This window comes from Chelonoidis abingdonii, chromosome 1, assembly GCF_003597395.2.
Source record: "Chelonoidis abingdonii isolate Lonesome George chromosome 1, CheloAbing_2.0, whole genome shotgun sequence".
Taxonomy (NCBI): domain Eukaryota; kingdom Metazoa; phylum Chordata; order Testudines; family Testudinidae; genus Chelonoidis; species Chelonoidis abingdonii.
The window spans coordinates 173,210,593-173,224,981 of NC_133769.1; the positions used below are offsets into that span (position 1 = coordinate 173,210,593).

A 14,389-nucleotide genomic window follows, 5' to 3' on the forward strand; every position below is an offset into this window, starting at 1 on the left:
ATCAATTCAAGCTTTCTGTGACTCACGATGGTGCATTCAAACAGCTGGTAATGTTAACTTTTTTTTTTTTGCTTCAAAAATTTATTGACTTCAACATACAACTTTAAAATTTTACAAAGACAATGAGTGCTCAGGTTACATGCTCGAGCAAATAAAAGTTAGCAATGAGTACAAAGTGAACACAATAAACAAGGAATATATCTCACTGCCAGACTTCCAGAGACGCTCTGAAAACTAGGTCAATATGGTATCAAACAACCAGGGCTGGAGTGCTTCACTGTTCAGTTCCACAGAACAGTAAAAAAATAAAATAAAATAAATAAACCCAGACTAAAATAATCCTTTTCAGGCTAATGAGTTTTTCTGTCACGAGAATGTCCAACACTTTGCAGAACCAAGTCTCTCTTTTAACTGAAAGCCATTCTCTCTCCAACTACGCAAAATGTTTCATGATTCCTATGAACTAATGACCAGCCAAATTACAGGTTTCTATATGCTTTAAAATAATTAGAGCTAAAAAAACATCAAGAACTTGAATTGTTTGTGTCCTGGGGAGACACAAACTGGCTGAACAAACTACAATAAACCTGGTGCATAAACTCACAAACGACTGTGAAACATGGAATGTTGTTTTTGCCCACCTTCTTACTCTGAAAACTGGCTTTTAAAAATGCATGTCAAAGTAGTGTCCAGATGCCAATTAGTTAATCTAGCTTATTTACAACGTTAAAAAAAACAACCATAACCAGCAAATATTTTAACAGTGGCAAAGCCATTTGCAGCAGACCCCTAACTATACCATATTAGAGGTAATTGAAAACTAGAAGTTTCTACCACCCCACCCCCATTGACTAAGAGCTCTCTCTGCAGGAAGCATTTGGAAAAATAATGTGGAGCTCTTGTAAAAGTAAGGAAACCCCATGGGATTTTTAAATAAACTATTTCATTAAATATTGAAATCCTAAGATACAGTCTATTAATGAAAGTTAGAGATGAGTTCCAGTTGAAGTTTTGATTGAAATTTCTCCCCAAAATCAAGTGTAATTAGACAAGGGCAAAATCTGACCATGACAAAGTTTGCAGGGGTATTCTGGGATTTTGCATGGGACGCATTTCTAATTTTAAAAGAAAACAAGTGTCTCACAGGTATTTCGGATTATGTTTAGAATTACACAAGAAACAGAATAAATAACTCATCACGTGCCTGTCACACTTACTTTTTCTAGACTCGAATTTGCCTGGAATACCATTTGTATTTTTAATATTTTGTTTATTAACACTTGCCATAACCAACCGATGTCTGATATTTCTGAAACAAAGTGTCAAAAGAGAAAAATTATCATTTTTCCACTAGTACAGCTACAGTGATGCTCGAGAAAGGTTTCACTATATAGCCCCCATTATCTCATACAGACGGTATGTGCCTTGTATTTAACATGTCTATTTATTCTTTTCATAACACCTGCTGTATTTCAATTATTATTTGGGACATTAGTTGTCAAACCTTAATGACATCAAGATATCTGGACAACCCAAAGGTTTGTTACAAGGGCTGTGCTGCTCGCACTGACTTTACATTAGAGCACTGAAGTACTCTAAAAAGCCTATGAAGAATTAGATCAAACTTGTAAATTGATATAATCAAAGTAGAATTTTAGACCACAGATTTTTATCACTTTATATAGATAAATATAGTGTTTTAAAAAGCTGATATCAAGGGTCTCTTGATCATATTACTAATCGTTTATTTTCAATTATTGGTAGTAATTTCCTTATATACTTGAAAAACAACATAATTTATTTACCAAAGTTGTCTGTCACTTTTTGTTTCTTCTAACACAAGAGTGAAGCAGCCTTTTTTGTTTTGTTTCATTTCATTAGTCTGTGTACCAACATGCTTAATCATAATGTTAACATAGCTTTTTGAAGAGGATTTATTAGTTTGATAGTAGAGAGCAGAGAAAAACATTTCTGTTTAGGTCTTTTGCAAAGCGACTTTAATAGCAATAATAGCATGTAAAATTATTAAAAAACATCAAGGCCAGAATTAGTCATCTCAAACTAGTACCTAAAATAGCACTTTTTTCTTTGTTTTAATGGAAGACTGATTTCAAAAATTCATACTTAAGCTGCAAAGAATCCTGTAGCACCTTATAGATTAACAGACGTTTTGGAGCATGAGCTTTCGTGGGTGAATATGAAAGCTCATGCTCCAAAACGTCTGTTAGTCTATAAGGTGCTACAGGTTGCTTTTACAGATCCAGACTAACAGGGCTATCCCTCTGATACTTGATCCTCAAGCTGTTTTCTCAATATGCACAACCGTTTTCCCTTTGTGATTCAACCCTAATACAACTCTATGGATGGAGCCGAAAACTAATTCAAAGATATCTAACTTTGATTAATGAAGTGCAGATAGCATGACTCCACTGAAACAAGAAGAGGAGCTGTCATGGAAGAACACAATTTTTTAAGACAGAAAAGGCTATTGGCAGTGGTAACTCATACTCATGTGTCTTAAGAGGATTTATATGCAACATTACCAGCCCTAGGCAATGCATGATCCTAAGGCGGAACAAGCACATCCCATAACTAGTCACACTTGTGAAGGCAAACTGAGACATCCAAGATCAGGAGAAAGATTTCCACTACTATTTCTTTCTGCAGTCCTAAGCCAGCAATTGATATTGAACGGGCAGACTGCTCTGTGTTGAGCCTCACTGGCTTCAGTGGGGCTTAGCACCGGTGCAACGATTTGCCTGCACGCTATTCATTTAGTTTGCTGTGCCCATATAAATACACCTTGCACCGCAGGCAACCAGTTGCAAGAAAAAAATGATTAAATTGTGTGAATACACTTTGAGCCATTGTTCTGACAAGTTCTTGAAGATTGCATAAAAGTAGTCAGCATTAAACTGTTTCCTCTCTTCAAGCTATGTGTATTTTACACTACCGAGATCTGCAGAAACCAACCAAATTAATAGGCTAGTCTTTGTCCCTCTACCATCCCACCTGTAAGCACTATTAGTTAATGCTACTGTCAGCACCCTAAAATGAAAAGGGCAAAATAAAGAAAAATGAGAAATATAGTTAGAGAAAACCAAGATAGGGAAAAAGCAGCAAAACAGGAGGAGCAAAACCCGAGAGACAGCACACTTATGGTGAGTGGAGAGCATGCTGCACTGCCTAGGAGATGCTCAGCACCTCACAGAATCACAGCCCAGAGGAGGCAGGCAGAAAAGGCAGTTGTGTTACTTGCCTCTGCACAGTATCCTCTCTCCTCATCCAAGAGTTTTCTTGGACTCTAAAATTTAGTGGGCTACCACCATACTTAATGTAGGCATAACACTCAACACTCCAAAAAAGATGTGAAAAGGGTTGAGAATTACACAATTTAGAGAAAGAGACACACATTACTGAAATACAGTAAGTCACTTTTTTAATGATCCAGTGAATATGGCACTGGCTTGGAAAAGGAACTGTAACCCAGATAATGCTTATTCTACTGTTGCATCCTTTTTGGTACCTCATAGCTACATGAGCTATTTGGGATCAACATGAACTGTTTTAAAAACACAGTTAGGTTACTTAGTCTGTGACAAGCACAAGACTCAGGAAAAGGATATGAGTGCAAGAGCTTAAGTGACCCCATACTCAAGTAGGACTCCTGAACTGCTACTCCCGTGTCCTAATCAGTTCCAACTGAGTTCTTGTTTATAGCTAACAGATTGAAAAGATGATGTTCTGCTTCTGCTGTCATGCTAGGAAAACACACAGCAAACTATATTATTAGGGACTGTGACCAGGCATGTGTTTCATAGGCCCAGGAGCTGCACAAGGCACCTTGCACAAAGATACTAGTCTGTCAGCTTATTATAAGGAGACGCGCTGAAACTGCAAGACAGTAAATTTAAAACTGACATCAGAAACTGTTTTTTCTTTTATGCAATGCGTAAAAAACCTATTGAACTCCTTGCTTTAAGAGAAAAGTGAAGCCATAATTAGGTAGAGGAGAACATCCAGAGTTACATTAGATAGGATAAAAGAGATTTTAAAAAGGATTTAAGTCCCCCTGATGCAAGGTATAAGTCAACTTCTACCAGCAGTTAGAATTTGCTTCTGTGGGCAGGTTACTGTGTAATTGGCCATTATACGACTTTTTGCATGCTAACAGTACAAGACTTATTCCTGGTCATTGACAGAGACAGAATACTGAACAAAGATGGTCAATAGGTCTGATGTAGTAAAGTAATTCCTACTGTTCGGTCCTTTCTTGTGGTAATGAAGATGTCATGTTGGTGATTGAGTTGGCATGGAAAGTCCTCCATGGACAGGTGAGTGTTTGTTAATGTCACAGTTAGGGGTGGCCTTTACATAGATGTTCCCAATCTTGAAAATGAGTTCTGAATCACAGTGGATATAAACTCTACAGTAGAGTTATCAAGAGTCTGTGGCTCATCATTAATTTTGGTGATAGATTGTCATTTCTACAGTAATACAAAACAAACTGTAAAACCAATATAACACTGTGTACGCATGAATATAAAAATAAACCACGCCATCAATATGTAACTTTAATACTCCATCCCAAAAATAGTCATCTTCTCAACAGTCTTCCGTACTGAGGACCTGGTTCTCATTCTCATATCCATCAGGCAGGTACGTTTTCCTAAGCTGATCTGACTGCGGAATGGAACTACCATTCTTTACGTGGCGAGACAGGAAAGCTCGCACCGATGGATGGTCAGCTTTCTCAAGTGGGATGTTAGCTTCCAAGCACATCTTCACAAAGTCCTGGATGACACTGATTTTCTCTGTCTGAGCAGCACTGTTGCATTGGAGAGAAGCTGTCAGGGTCCTCGGCTTCTTTCTGACACTCTGCTCTTCAAACTCTGCCTTCCGCTTTGTATGAGTTTTAGACTTGAGATGGTCATTGATTGCAGATTTGCGAACGTGATTCAGGACCATATTGCAGGAAGTACAGAACAATTTCCCTCCTTCTTCATGCAGTTCACTCCCAAACTCAGTTACACGATCCTGGGGGGTCACATACAAAGCTGTCTTAGAACGGTTATGGGAAGGAGTAGCTTTCGCTCCAAATCGCTCCATTATTGTTTTCACTAAGCTTCTTTTAAAAAAACAAGAGAGACACATATCAGATTCATGTAAGTCAAGTGTCCTAGGCTCCACATTTATATATCTAGATGTATTTTATTCACTTTAGATATAACTGTGTGCAAAATATTGTACATGCTAGATATGACCACCAGGAAAACAATGTGAGAGAAGTGTACTTAAGAAACTATATATAAAAACTTAAAGATAATTTAGATATCCCTTTCAACTATCCCACAGTAGTCTGGAGAATCCAGAGTTTTACTTATGATTCAGATTTGTTTGGTTAATAAGTCACCTTGAACAGCCTGTGGGAGACACGAGGCCCTACAGCTATCTGTTTTAAAATGTTTACACCAACTGGCTGACATGATATTTATCTTGAACAACAGACAAATTTCCAGGAGCTGAGACAAAATTACATGAATGGAAGATGTGCAGCCTCATGTCATGGTGAAAAGGTTTCTGTTGAGGCAGAAATGTCTCACGAATTAGGGGAAAACGTTCAGAAGTTTCTATAGCTGCAGAACGGACAGGACCCAGTTTGAAATAAATTAAAACTGCTCATGACTGGAAATTAGATGTGTACTTTAAGAAGGGATTTTTACTGTTCAAGATATGTAGCTTCTTCCCAACTACTTCTATTAGACAAACATTTCATTTTGATGCATAAGTGCTGTTTTGAGAGTAAACATTGCTTCATTCTGTTTACCTCCTTGGAATCAATACAATTTATTCCAGCAGATACACACTTCTCAAAGTGTGTAGCATTAACAGGACATTTCCAAATATTGCTAATGGAAACACTTGATCCTTTGTCAGAACTGATTTGAGAATATCCACCCCTTATCTGTTAGTATCCCAAATATGTATGTATTTAAAGTAGAATCTGGGTTGAGTTTTAAGCAATTACCAGCGGAAAGCCCTACTGATTATAGCATTAGAAAGCAACAGGCAACGCCTTGTGCTTTCACAAGGCCGCACTGAAATCAATAGACAACCAGCATCGATCTCATTGCAAAAGTGGGGCCCAGCTTTTTCAAGTACGAGGTGATGCATCTCTGAGATGAATGCACGGATGTTACCTCTGTTCGGCCTAAACCCTTCAAAATAAGTAGTTTGCTGTTACAAAAGCAGCGGGTGTCTGGGGAGGGATGAGAAACTGAAACGGGGTGGTTAGAACTATGATCTCTGGTTCGCGCTAACACCCGCACCCCCCCCCAGTGTAACCCGCCCGTCCTGCTCCTGCAGCAGAACTATCACCCCCGAATGCAACACCCCGACCTCCCCGCCCGGCACCGTTACCCGCCCCAGCCGCGAGCTCCCCCACCCGGGCCGAAGGCGGCGCCGATCCCGGCTCCCCGCGCAGGCCAAGAGCGCAGCGCTCCCACCCCTGTCCCATCTTACCCCCGCAGGGCAGACGGGGCCCGGCCGGGCAGCCCCCGGTCTCCGCCCCCTGGCGAGCAGGCCCCGCACAAGCAGCGGCCACAGCGATTTACCCACCCAGCCAGCCGCGGTAGGCGGGACTTGGCAACCTAGCAACGTCTTCTCCAATCAGTGAGTCGTTATCCTAAAGACTGGATGACACTGATTTTCTCTGTCTGAGCAGCGCTGGTCGCCTTGCTCGAATGTAAAGAGATTCCGTCCAATTACAAAGTTGGGGCGGGAAAAATCGTATGGTTGAGAGCTCTTTCGTCCAATCTGAAGGCGGTGTGGGGAAAGGCTCACTATGATGGACGGATACAAAACCCAATCATAGGTAGGAAAAAATGGGCTGAAATTGATTGACTTCACTTCCTACCAATCACAAGGCAGAATCGAAGTAATGAAGATAGTTTCATCCAATCAAATGCAGAAGATCAGAGACAGGGAGAAGGGAGGAGTTAAGGGTGAGATCGTTGGCTACTCTTCTCCCCGCCCCCTCGTTAGCAGATGATTGGCACATTCAGTGGCCCGTGAGATCGCGGGCGGTGGGCGGTGCCGGATGTGAGGTACTGGCGAGGAGGCGGTCCATCCGGTGTGTCGGGGCGGGGGAGGGGGCTCGGTACGCGCAGGGTGGCCGGAGCAGCATGGCGGAAGACGAGAGCGACCAAGAGTCGGAGCGACTCGGTGAGGAGCTGGAGGCCATCGCGGGGCCGCGCATCCTCGCCGGGGTCTCGCCCGCGCTCAGTAGCCAGTATTACTGCCGCCGCTTCTGCCAGGTGAGCCCCGCCCCGCCTCCGGGCCGCTCCTCGCCCCTCCCCCGCCCGGGGGGCGTCTGGTTTGTTGGGGCCTGTTCGGTTCCTACGGGTGGGGGAGGAGGCGGTGCGGTTCGGTTTCTCTGTCAGGCCGGGGGAGGGGCCCATCCGGCGGGTATCGCCTCGTCCCCAGAGCGGGGAGCGCAGTCTCGCTTTTCCCTCTCCGAGGTCAGTCAGGGGCTTGTCCCCGTCACCGGGGCCCCGTTTGGGGCCGAGCCCTGGCGGTGTCCGGCGGTGACTGGGAGCGGCCCCTCTCCTCGCCCTGTGTGCGGCCTCCTCCCCCGGCTGCTGGATTCCCCTCCTCCTCCCGGTATATCACGGGTGGGGTCGAAGGGTAGCGCTGGGCGCTCGAGAACTGGCCGGGGCTCGGGCTCGGGTGTGTCTGCGCTAGGGAAGTGAGGCCTGGGATAGGGGTGGGGGGAGGTTCATGGGTCGGGCCCCAGCGCGGCTGGGGGCCTGTTCCGCCACCTCAGGTTAGGCGTTGGCACCCCCTAGCCCGAGAAATGGCAGCATGTGCTGGGTGGTTGTTTTCTTCTGCGCTGGGAGCCAACCAGCTTGTGTGGCTTTTGTGTGACTGGGGATGTTTGGAGGCGGCGGGGAGATTGTTGACACTGACCGTCAATAGGAAACACTCGTCTAAATGACAGCGTCTATCGCCCCGTGCTACCAGGACCCTCTTCTTAACTCCTTTCATAATGGTTGGATTGCCTCCGACATTGATCTTGAAGTAGGTTCCTGACTAGCTAACGAGAAAACTGCAGGTGATTTTTCCTGTATGGTTTAATTGGACACCAGGCAGTACATTTTGAGGAAGTATTGTCCCATTTAAGTGCCACCCAGCTATTTAGTTTCTGGCCTAGAAAATTCTGTGAATTTATTTAATTTTTAAACTTCTGACATACAGCTCCAGGAGATTTTTTGCGGACATGGAAGGTCCTTTACCAAAGTTCCATATTTTCTCAGTAGATAGAATGCCAGATATTTTGTGTTTTCAGTAATTTGCTTTCCTGTTGTTTCATTGAATGGGACACTAACTTGACACTGAGTGTATTGAAATTTAGACTAAACTCTTTGGTTCAGGGACTTCCCATTTGTTCTGTGTTTGTACAGAGCCTAGCACGGCAGGGTCTTGGTCTATGACTGAGAATGCTGGCGCTATGGTAGTATCAATAAAAAATAACAAATGAGTTGAAAATAGTTTGGTAGTGGTTTTACAGCTATATTTCTGTTGTTTAAACATTCTTCTTCCCTCTGTTGTGAGACAGTCAAATAAACATAAACTGGCAGTAAGCAATGTTAAGAGTACAAACTGAAAACTGCCAAATATTTCAGTTATAATAATTTAATTGTTGATTGTGACAATAATAGGCAAAATATTCAGACAGAAGTTGTGACTTTGAAATTGAGTTTTGTTAATTTTGACAGGGAATGGTATACTTTATCCAAGGATAGGGGTTTTGCTTTAAGTCTTGCCAGTGCAACTTGTTTTGTAATGCACCCTATTGCCTCAGGAAGAGGTGCTGGTGAGATGATAGTTGTATATGCTAATCCCACCACCACCACCCACACAGGGAGATGAATTAATAGGCAACAGGAAGAAGCCAAGACCAGAGAGGGAACTTGGATACAAAAATGTATAATCTATTCTATTAGCAATACAGTGGTTTAAATCACCAAACAGTTGGGTTTTGCTGCAGTTTTGTTGGCTAGAGATTTTCCAAAACTTTTCTACCCTCTTACTCTTCAGTTTGAAGAATGGAGGTGGGTGCTAATTTTGAGTGTGTGAAGGATTCAGTTTTCTTTAGGCAGCATACAAATTTTCAATAATCCAAACAAAAGTGAGTGTCAGTAGAATTTGTTTTCTTTCTATCAGATTTTTAATGTTGACCAGATGAACAGTGGATGCGCATTTGTGTGCTTATTCAAGGCATAATCCTTGGAGTCTTGTGAAAGTATCCTTGAGTCTCAAGGCTTGCCAGCATAAGGCAGTGGTTTTCACAGTGGGATATGTGAGCTCTTGTCAAGAAATATGTGAAAAAAATCCTATGCTGGTGGACAACACATTTTATTTAATAAGACTTGGCAATCCAGTCATGGTTAGGGTCATTACATATCTCAAGTGAGGGTAGAAGCTGGACTACATTATTTGGAAAGGGTTACACAGCTGAAGAAGTTTGAAAACCACTGGCATAAGGGATTTCTATGCAAGTGTAACTGTATTATTCCACATGGCCAACATAGAGGAACTGCAACTGTGTAAAGCAGGGTTTGCAGCTATGATTTATCATGGTTTGGAAACGGATTAGGTTACATAGGTACAAGCCCTATATTAAATCAATGTAGAACATCTATAGTGAGGTTTGCACTAGTGCAAAAAGCCTTCCACCTCAGTCTGCATGCAGCAGAACTGCTTGCTAATATAGAATGATGGCATAGATGTATTGTTTCCTGTTACTACTTTTCTAGATCACAATGACTTATAGTCTGTCTCAATTTGTTGTCTCCTTTTAAAACTAAGTAAAAAACATTCCATCTTGCTACTAAATGCTGTTTACTTTGGCATTCCTTTTCTCATTTAGATATTTTCTTCCTTCTCTAAACAATATCTTCTCTTCACTCACTTTAGAACCCATCATAACATTCTAGGCTCTTGATCTGAGCTTTGTGCTGATTAAGTTCGACCAAGAGACAGACCACTTCACAACCTCCTCCCCTCCTCCCTCCCTTTTGTACCAGTAAGAAAAAAAAGCTTGTACTTCTCCTTTCTAAAGTTCTTCAGTAGTGTGGAATTTAATTGACATTCTTGTTCCTTGGTCAAAGAGAAGCAGCAGCTATGTGCGTAATTACTTAGAAAAGATGCTATGAGGTTGAACTGCCTAAAGGAAGCGATTTGTTCCTTTCCAAAATAGCAAGTAAACTGTTAAAATAATAAGGTTGTAAGTTAATATGGACAGTGGTATAAATCAGCATCACCAAATAATTTATTATTGCTGGTCCAGGTGTTATCCCACTACGCAATCTGAGGAACGTGTACACAGATGATTTTTATGGTTGGGATATGTTATAAAGAGGTACCATATGTTTGAACAGAAGGACCCCTTACTCTGTTGAAGTGTGCTTTATTGTGTTGGAATTTCAATTTAAGATAGTGGCTGAAGAGGCAGTTATGACAATCTCTGTTGTATATTGTATATCAAATAGTGCTTCTCTGGATAGATGTGCCTGGATTTTAACAGGGTAAGAACAGATTAGTGTGGTGGTGTACATGGATTCTCTAAAATGACAACTGGTTTAATTTTTTTTGTGATGTTATAGATGTGCACCAGCATGCAATAGTTTGCAACTGGAATCTTATCAGAAAAAATGCCTCACAAAATATCTGATCCCATTATGTGGAATGGAGGTGGGTAATGTTGGGGAAAGACAAAACCAGCACTGTTTGAGAGTGGGAGGCAATAGGAGGCTGAGGTAGTAAGTGACAGTTTTACACTGTCTCATTCTCTGACAATGTTTTTTCTGAAGCAGTATGTAGCTATTTCAGCTACTTATGCCAGACTTTCTAGGGTGAAAGGTAAAGTATAGATGCTTAATATTTTACATGTAGGTTATGATTCTGCAAGGGGCTTTTCAGGGTGCAAAGACTCTGGGTTGGTGGAGATGGCTGCAGACCTGGGGACTTAAATTTATAAAAGAAAGCAAGTTAACACTTGCTACTGAAAGGGTAAATGGGCTTCTGGTGGTAGTGAATAGATACTTTTTTTTTTTTAAAAAAGTAAGTCCTCGGAAAATAATAGACTAGTAGAGAGACAGTATATATAATTTCCCTGCAATTCCTCTTATTCTTTCACTCTGAAGTTCTTTTTATAGGGTGGTGATGTGTTGCTTAAACCTACACACAAATGTTTAATTATTTTTTCAAAAGCTTTTTAAATGTGAAGTGAATGAGCCATACATATTTCAGTAGCAGTCAGCTATTCAGATTGTGTATTAGTAGGCAATTGCTGCATTTTTGGGTGGCTGAAGGCATTCAGTCTTGTGCCTCACTGTGTACTCAAGACAGCCTATTAGGTAGCTTGCACTAGTACCCTGTTATGTCATACTCTGGCGTGACTTATTGCAATGCTCACCCACATCCATTAAATCTGTATTAAAATACATCGATCTGTACCCTATACACCTCTACCCCAATATAACGGTGACCTGATATAACACGAATTAAGATATAACGCGGTAAAGCAGCACTCCGGGGGATCAAAGCAAGTTCAATATAACACATTTTCACCTATAATGTGGTAAGATTTTTTGGCTCCTGAGGACAGCATTATATCGAGGTAGAGGTATATCTCTTTGTACATGTTTGTGCTTATTTACCAATTTGGTAGAAAATAAAGGAGTGTACAACTCACTCTTCAAGCTCTGTAGAATGTATTTAGTAATGTAGAACAATAAACATATATACAAGAACCTAAACACTCTTGTTAATTTCACTGTTCATTTAGGACCTCTCCTTAATCCCCTGCAAGTAATCCATTATGATAGCTTCGAGACTGCTTTTTGTGTCCTAGATTGCTGTTTTTGTTCTTGATGTCAATACAGTATGCTTTCTTCATATAGAAGAGCTAATTCAAACTTCCTTACTGTGTAAAATTAAAGATCTTTAACTAAAAACTTGTGCATACCAGTACTGGCTGCAAGTGACCACCTCTGTGAAATAGTCTTCTTGATATTTTATACGTGGCCCTTCAATAGCATCTTTTTAACTGGGTATCTGAAAGAGCTTGACAAAACACTAGTGATACTGCATACAAAATTTGAAGTCATTAACACATGGTTTGTTTTCAGGGACTTCAGTTTTTATTCTTTTCATTTGGAAGTTGTTACCTCTAGGTGCAAAGCAGTGGATGGTGACTCCAGACAAATTATAGGCTAAAGTAGAAGGTTAAGGCAACTCTCTAGAAGGTTAAGTGTGTTTATGGATGTTGTACTGTCAGAAGAAAGTATTTCCAATCTTAGCTGCTTTGAAAACAAATCTTAATGGTAAATTGTGGAAGCACGTGTAAATGAAAATATCTTGACAGCTCACTGCAATTCTGGTGAAAACAGTATCACGATATGCATTATCAGTGTAGTGAGTAAGCCCCTCTGAATGCATAGTAACGTTTTTATGTTACTCAACACTGCTGTGACTTGATTTTTTTTTCCTTTTTTTGGTCACTTAATGTGCATAAATTTGAGAAAAGTACTTTCTGTCTTCCTAAGAAATACTTGTAGAAATCTCCTTTATTATTTAATGACTTGGTTAAAGGGAGCTCCGTAGATCAGTTTACAGCATATATGTTAATAACTTAAATTCATGTTCACCATAGCGGATATTTTGTGATTGGGTTTATATAGTTGTCTATATGGTTGTGTAAAGATACTAAATTTTATTTTAAATGTTGCTCAAAATCATTAAAAAAATTACTAAATGATACTGGTCTTAAATAGCAAAGGAGTGTAAGGACTGAACATTACCTGCTGTCCTCTACTGTGGCATCAATTTACACCCTGCATAGGGTGAGGTGGCACCATTTGCACCACAGTTTGGTTCTGTTTTGTTTTTGCAGATGTCAGCACGTCTGATGGTTTTCTGTTCTCAGATAATTTAGTAGTGAAAACTTGGTTGCTGAAATGGTTTAATACACGTTTTAGCCAGGGAGCAATTTTTAAAATACTGTTTATAAAACCTTTTAAGACAATACTGGAAAAATGTGGTCAGTGCATCTAATTTAAAAATAAAGGCTAGGAATTAAAAAGATAATTTGGTAAGCGTTTAGGCCAAAATAGTGTAATTTGTTGCATTTTTCACAGGAAAAAAATGGCTAAGGTAGGGTCTTAAATATAGTTTTTATCTGTATCTGTTTTGAGTGTGTGCGCCTGATTTTCATATGGAATTTAGATACAAAGACATTGGATATGACCTTAAGGTAGGAAAAATGTGAATGTTTGAGTTGTTTTTGTCTTGAGTAAATCCATTTGTTGCCATTCTATTAATACAACTTTTAAAAAAAAAAAGTGTTCAGTTTAAACTAGATAGTAAGACTTAACATTGTATTCACTTTCTAAACATGCGAAAGAAACCTCCAAAAACATAGTATAATGGCAACAAGGAGTCCGATAGCGCCTTACCCACGAAAGGTGCCCCCGGACTCCTTGTTGTTTTTGTGGATACAGACTAACATGGCTGCCCCTTGATACTTAGTGTAATGGGTTATGTCAGCCCCTAGTTACCTTCATGTGTTTTGGGGCCCTCATGAGTCCCATACCTAATATATTGTTTTCAAAGTTGTGCATAGGAATTTAACCACTGAAATCTCACTGATATTATAGGCAGTTGCAGAGCTCAATCCCTATGCATTACTCTGCATCTTAACCCTCTCACATAGTAAAAGGTAGTTCCTAAGGCCTCAGAATGTATGTTACAGCCCTTGTATCAATTGTGTATCAATATATGATCATACAAAATCTATCCAAGTTCTCACAGCCACTGTTAACATGCTTTTCTTTTTGTATAGGGCCTGATTCTTGGGCTGTTTCATATGCAGAAGTCCAATAGAAGCTAATTTTGCAAATTTCAGAATAAGTATTATTGAATTTTATTTTTGAATTGATCTAATACAGTTGTTTCAAATCTATTAAGACAGATCATATGTTGTAAATAAACTTGTGTGTAACATCTTGGATTATTGGAAGCTAATGGAATTTAAAAATTCATTTAGCCTGTCTCTGCACTTTACATACTTAACTGCATTTTTCTCAGTTTGGTCGGTAGAAAAGAATGAAGTTCATTTCACTTAGAATAAACATTCTGTTTTTTTTAATGCTGCATGAGTGTCAGGCATTACAAAGATGTATTTAAAATTGTCATGGGATTTTTTTTTTGTTTAAATTGTTTCTTTTGGTCTTAAATTTTAGAAAACCTAATGCCTTCTAAACTTAGATTTGTCACCACTTTTAAAGATTGTATGAAAATGTCAATTACAAACCTTTTTTCATAT

At 40.2% G+C, this 14,389-nt stretch overlaps 2 protein-coding genes across 4 annotated transcripts in view; one reads left to right on the forward strand and one right to left on the reverse strand.

The window, feature by feature from the left end:
• Positions 1-58: 58 nt before the first annotated feature.
• CGGBP1 (CGG triplet repeat binding protein 1) lies at positions 59-6,719 on the reverse strand. Its single transcript, XM_032795085.2, has 2 exons — positions 6,523-6,719; positions 59-5,128 (listed from the first exon to the last, which is right to left on the reverse strand). The coding sequence occupies exon 2, from the start codon at positions 5,107-5,109 to the stop codon at positions 4,606-4,608; it is 504 nt and encodes a 167-aa protein (XP_032650976.1). The 5' UTR covers positions 5,110-5,128; positions 6,523-6,719; the 3' UTR covers positions 59-4,605.
• Positions 6,720-7,109: 390 nt separating this feature from the next.
• The window catches only part of ZNF654 (zinc finger protein 654), a 56,312-nt gene continuing 49,032 nt past the window's right edge, over positions 7,110-14,389 (forward strand). Inside the window, exon 1 of one of the 3 annotated variants that reach the window (XM_032795087.2) lies at positions 7,110-7,316. In XM_032795087.2, coding sequence (XP_032650978.1) covers positions 7,185-7,316 — 132 coding nt within the window. In that variant the 5' untranslated portion in view covers positions 7,110-7,184. Of the gene's footprint in view, positions 7,317-7,365; positions 7,405-7,769; positions 8,080-14,389 lie in introns of those variants that run through there. The other 2 variants (XM_032795089.2, XM_032795088.2) reach the window with 2 other exon arrangements.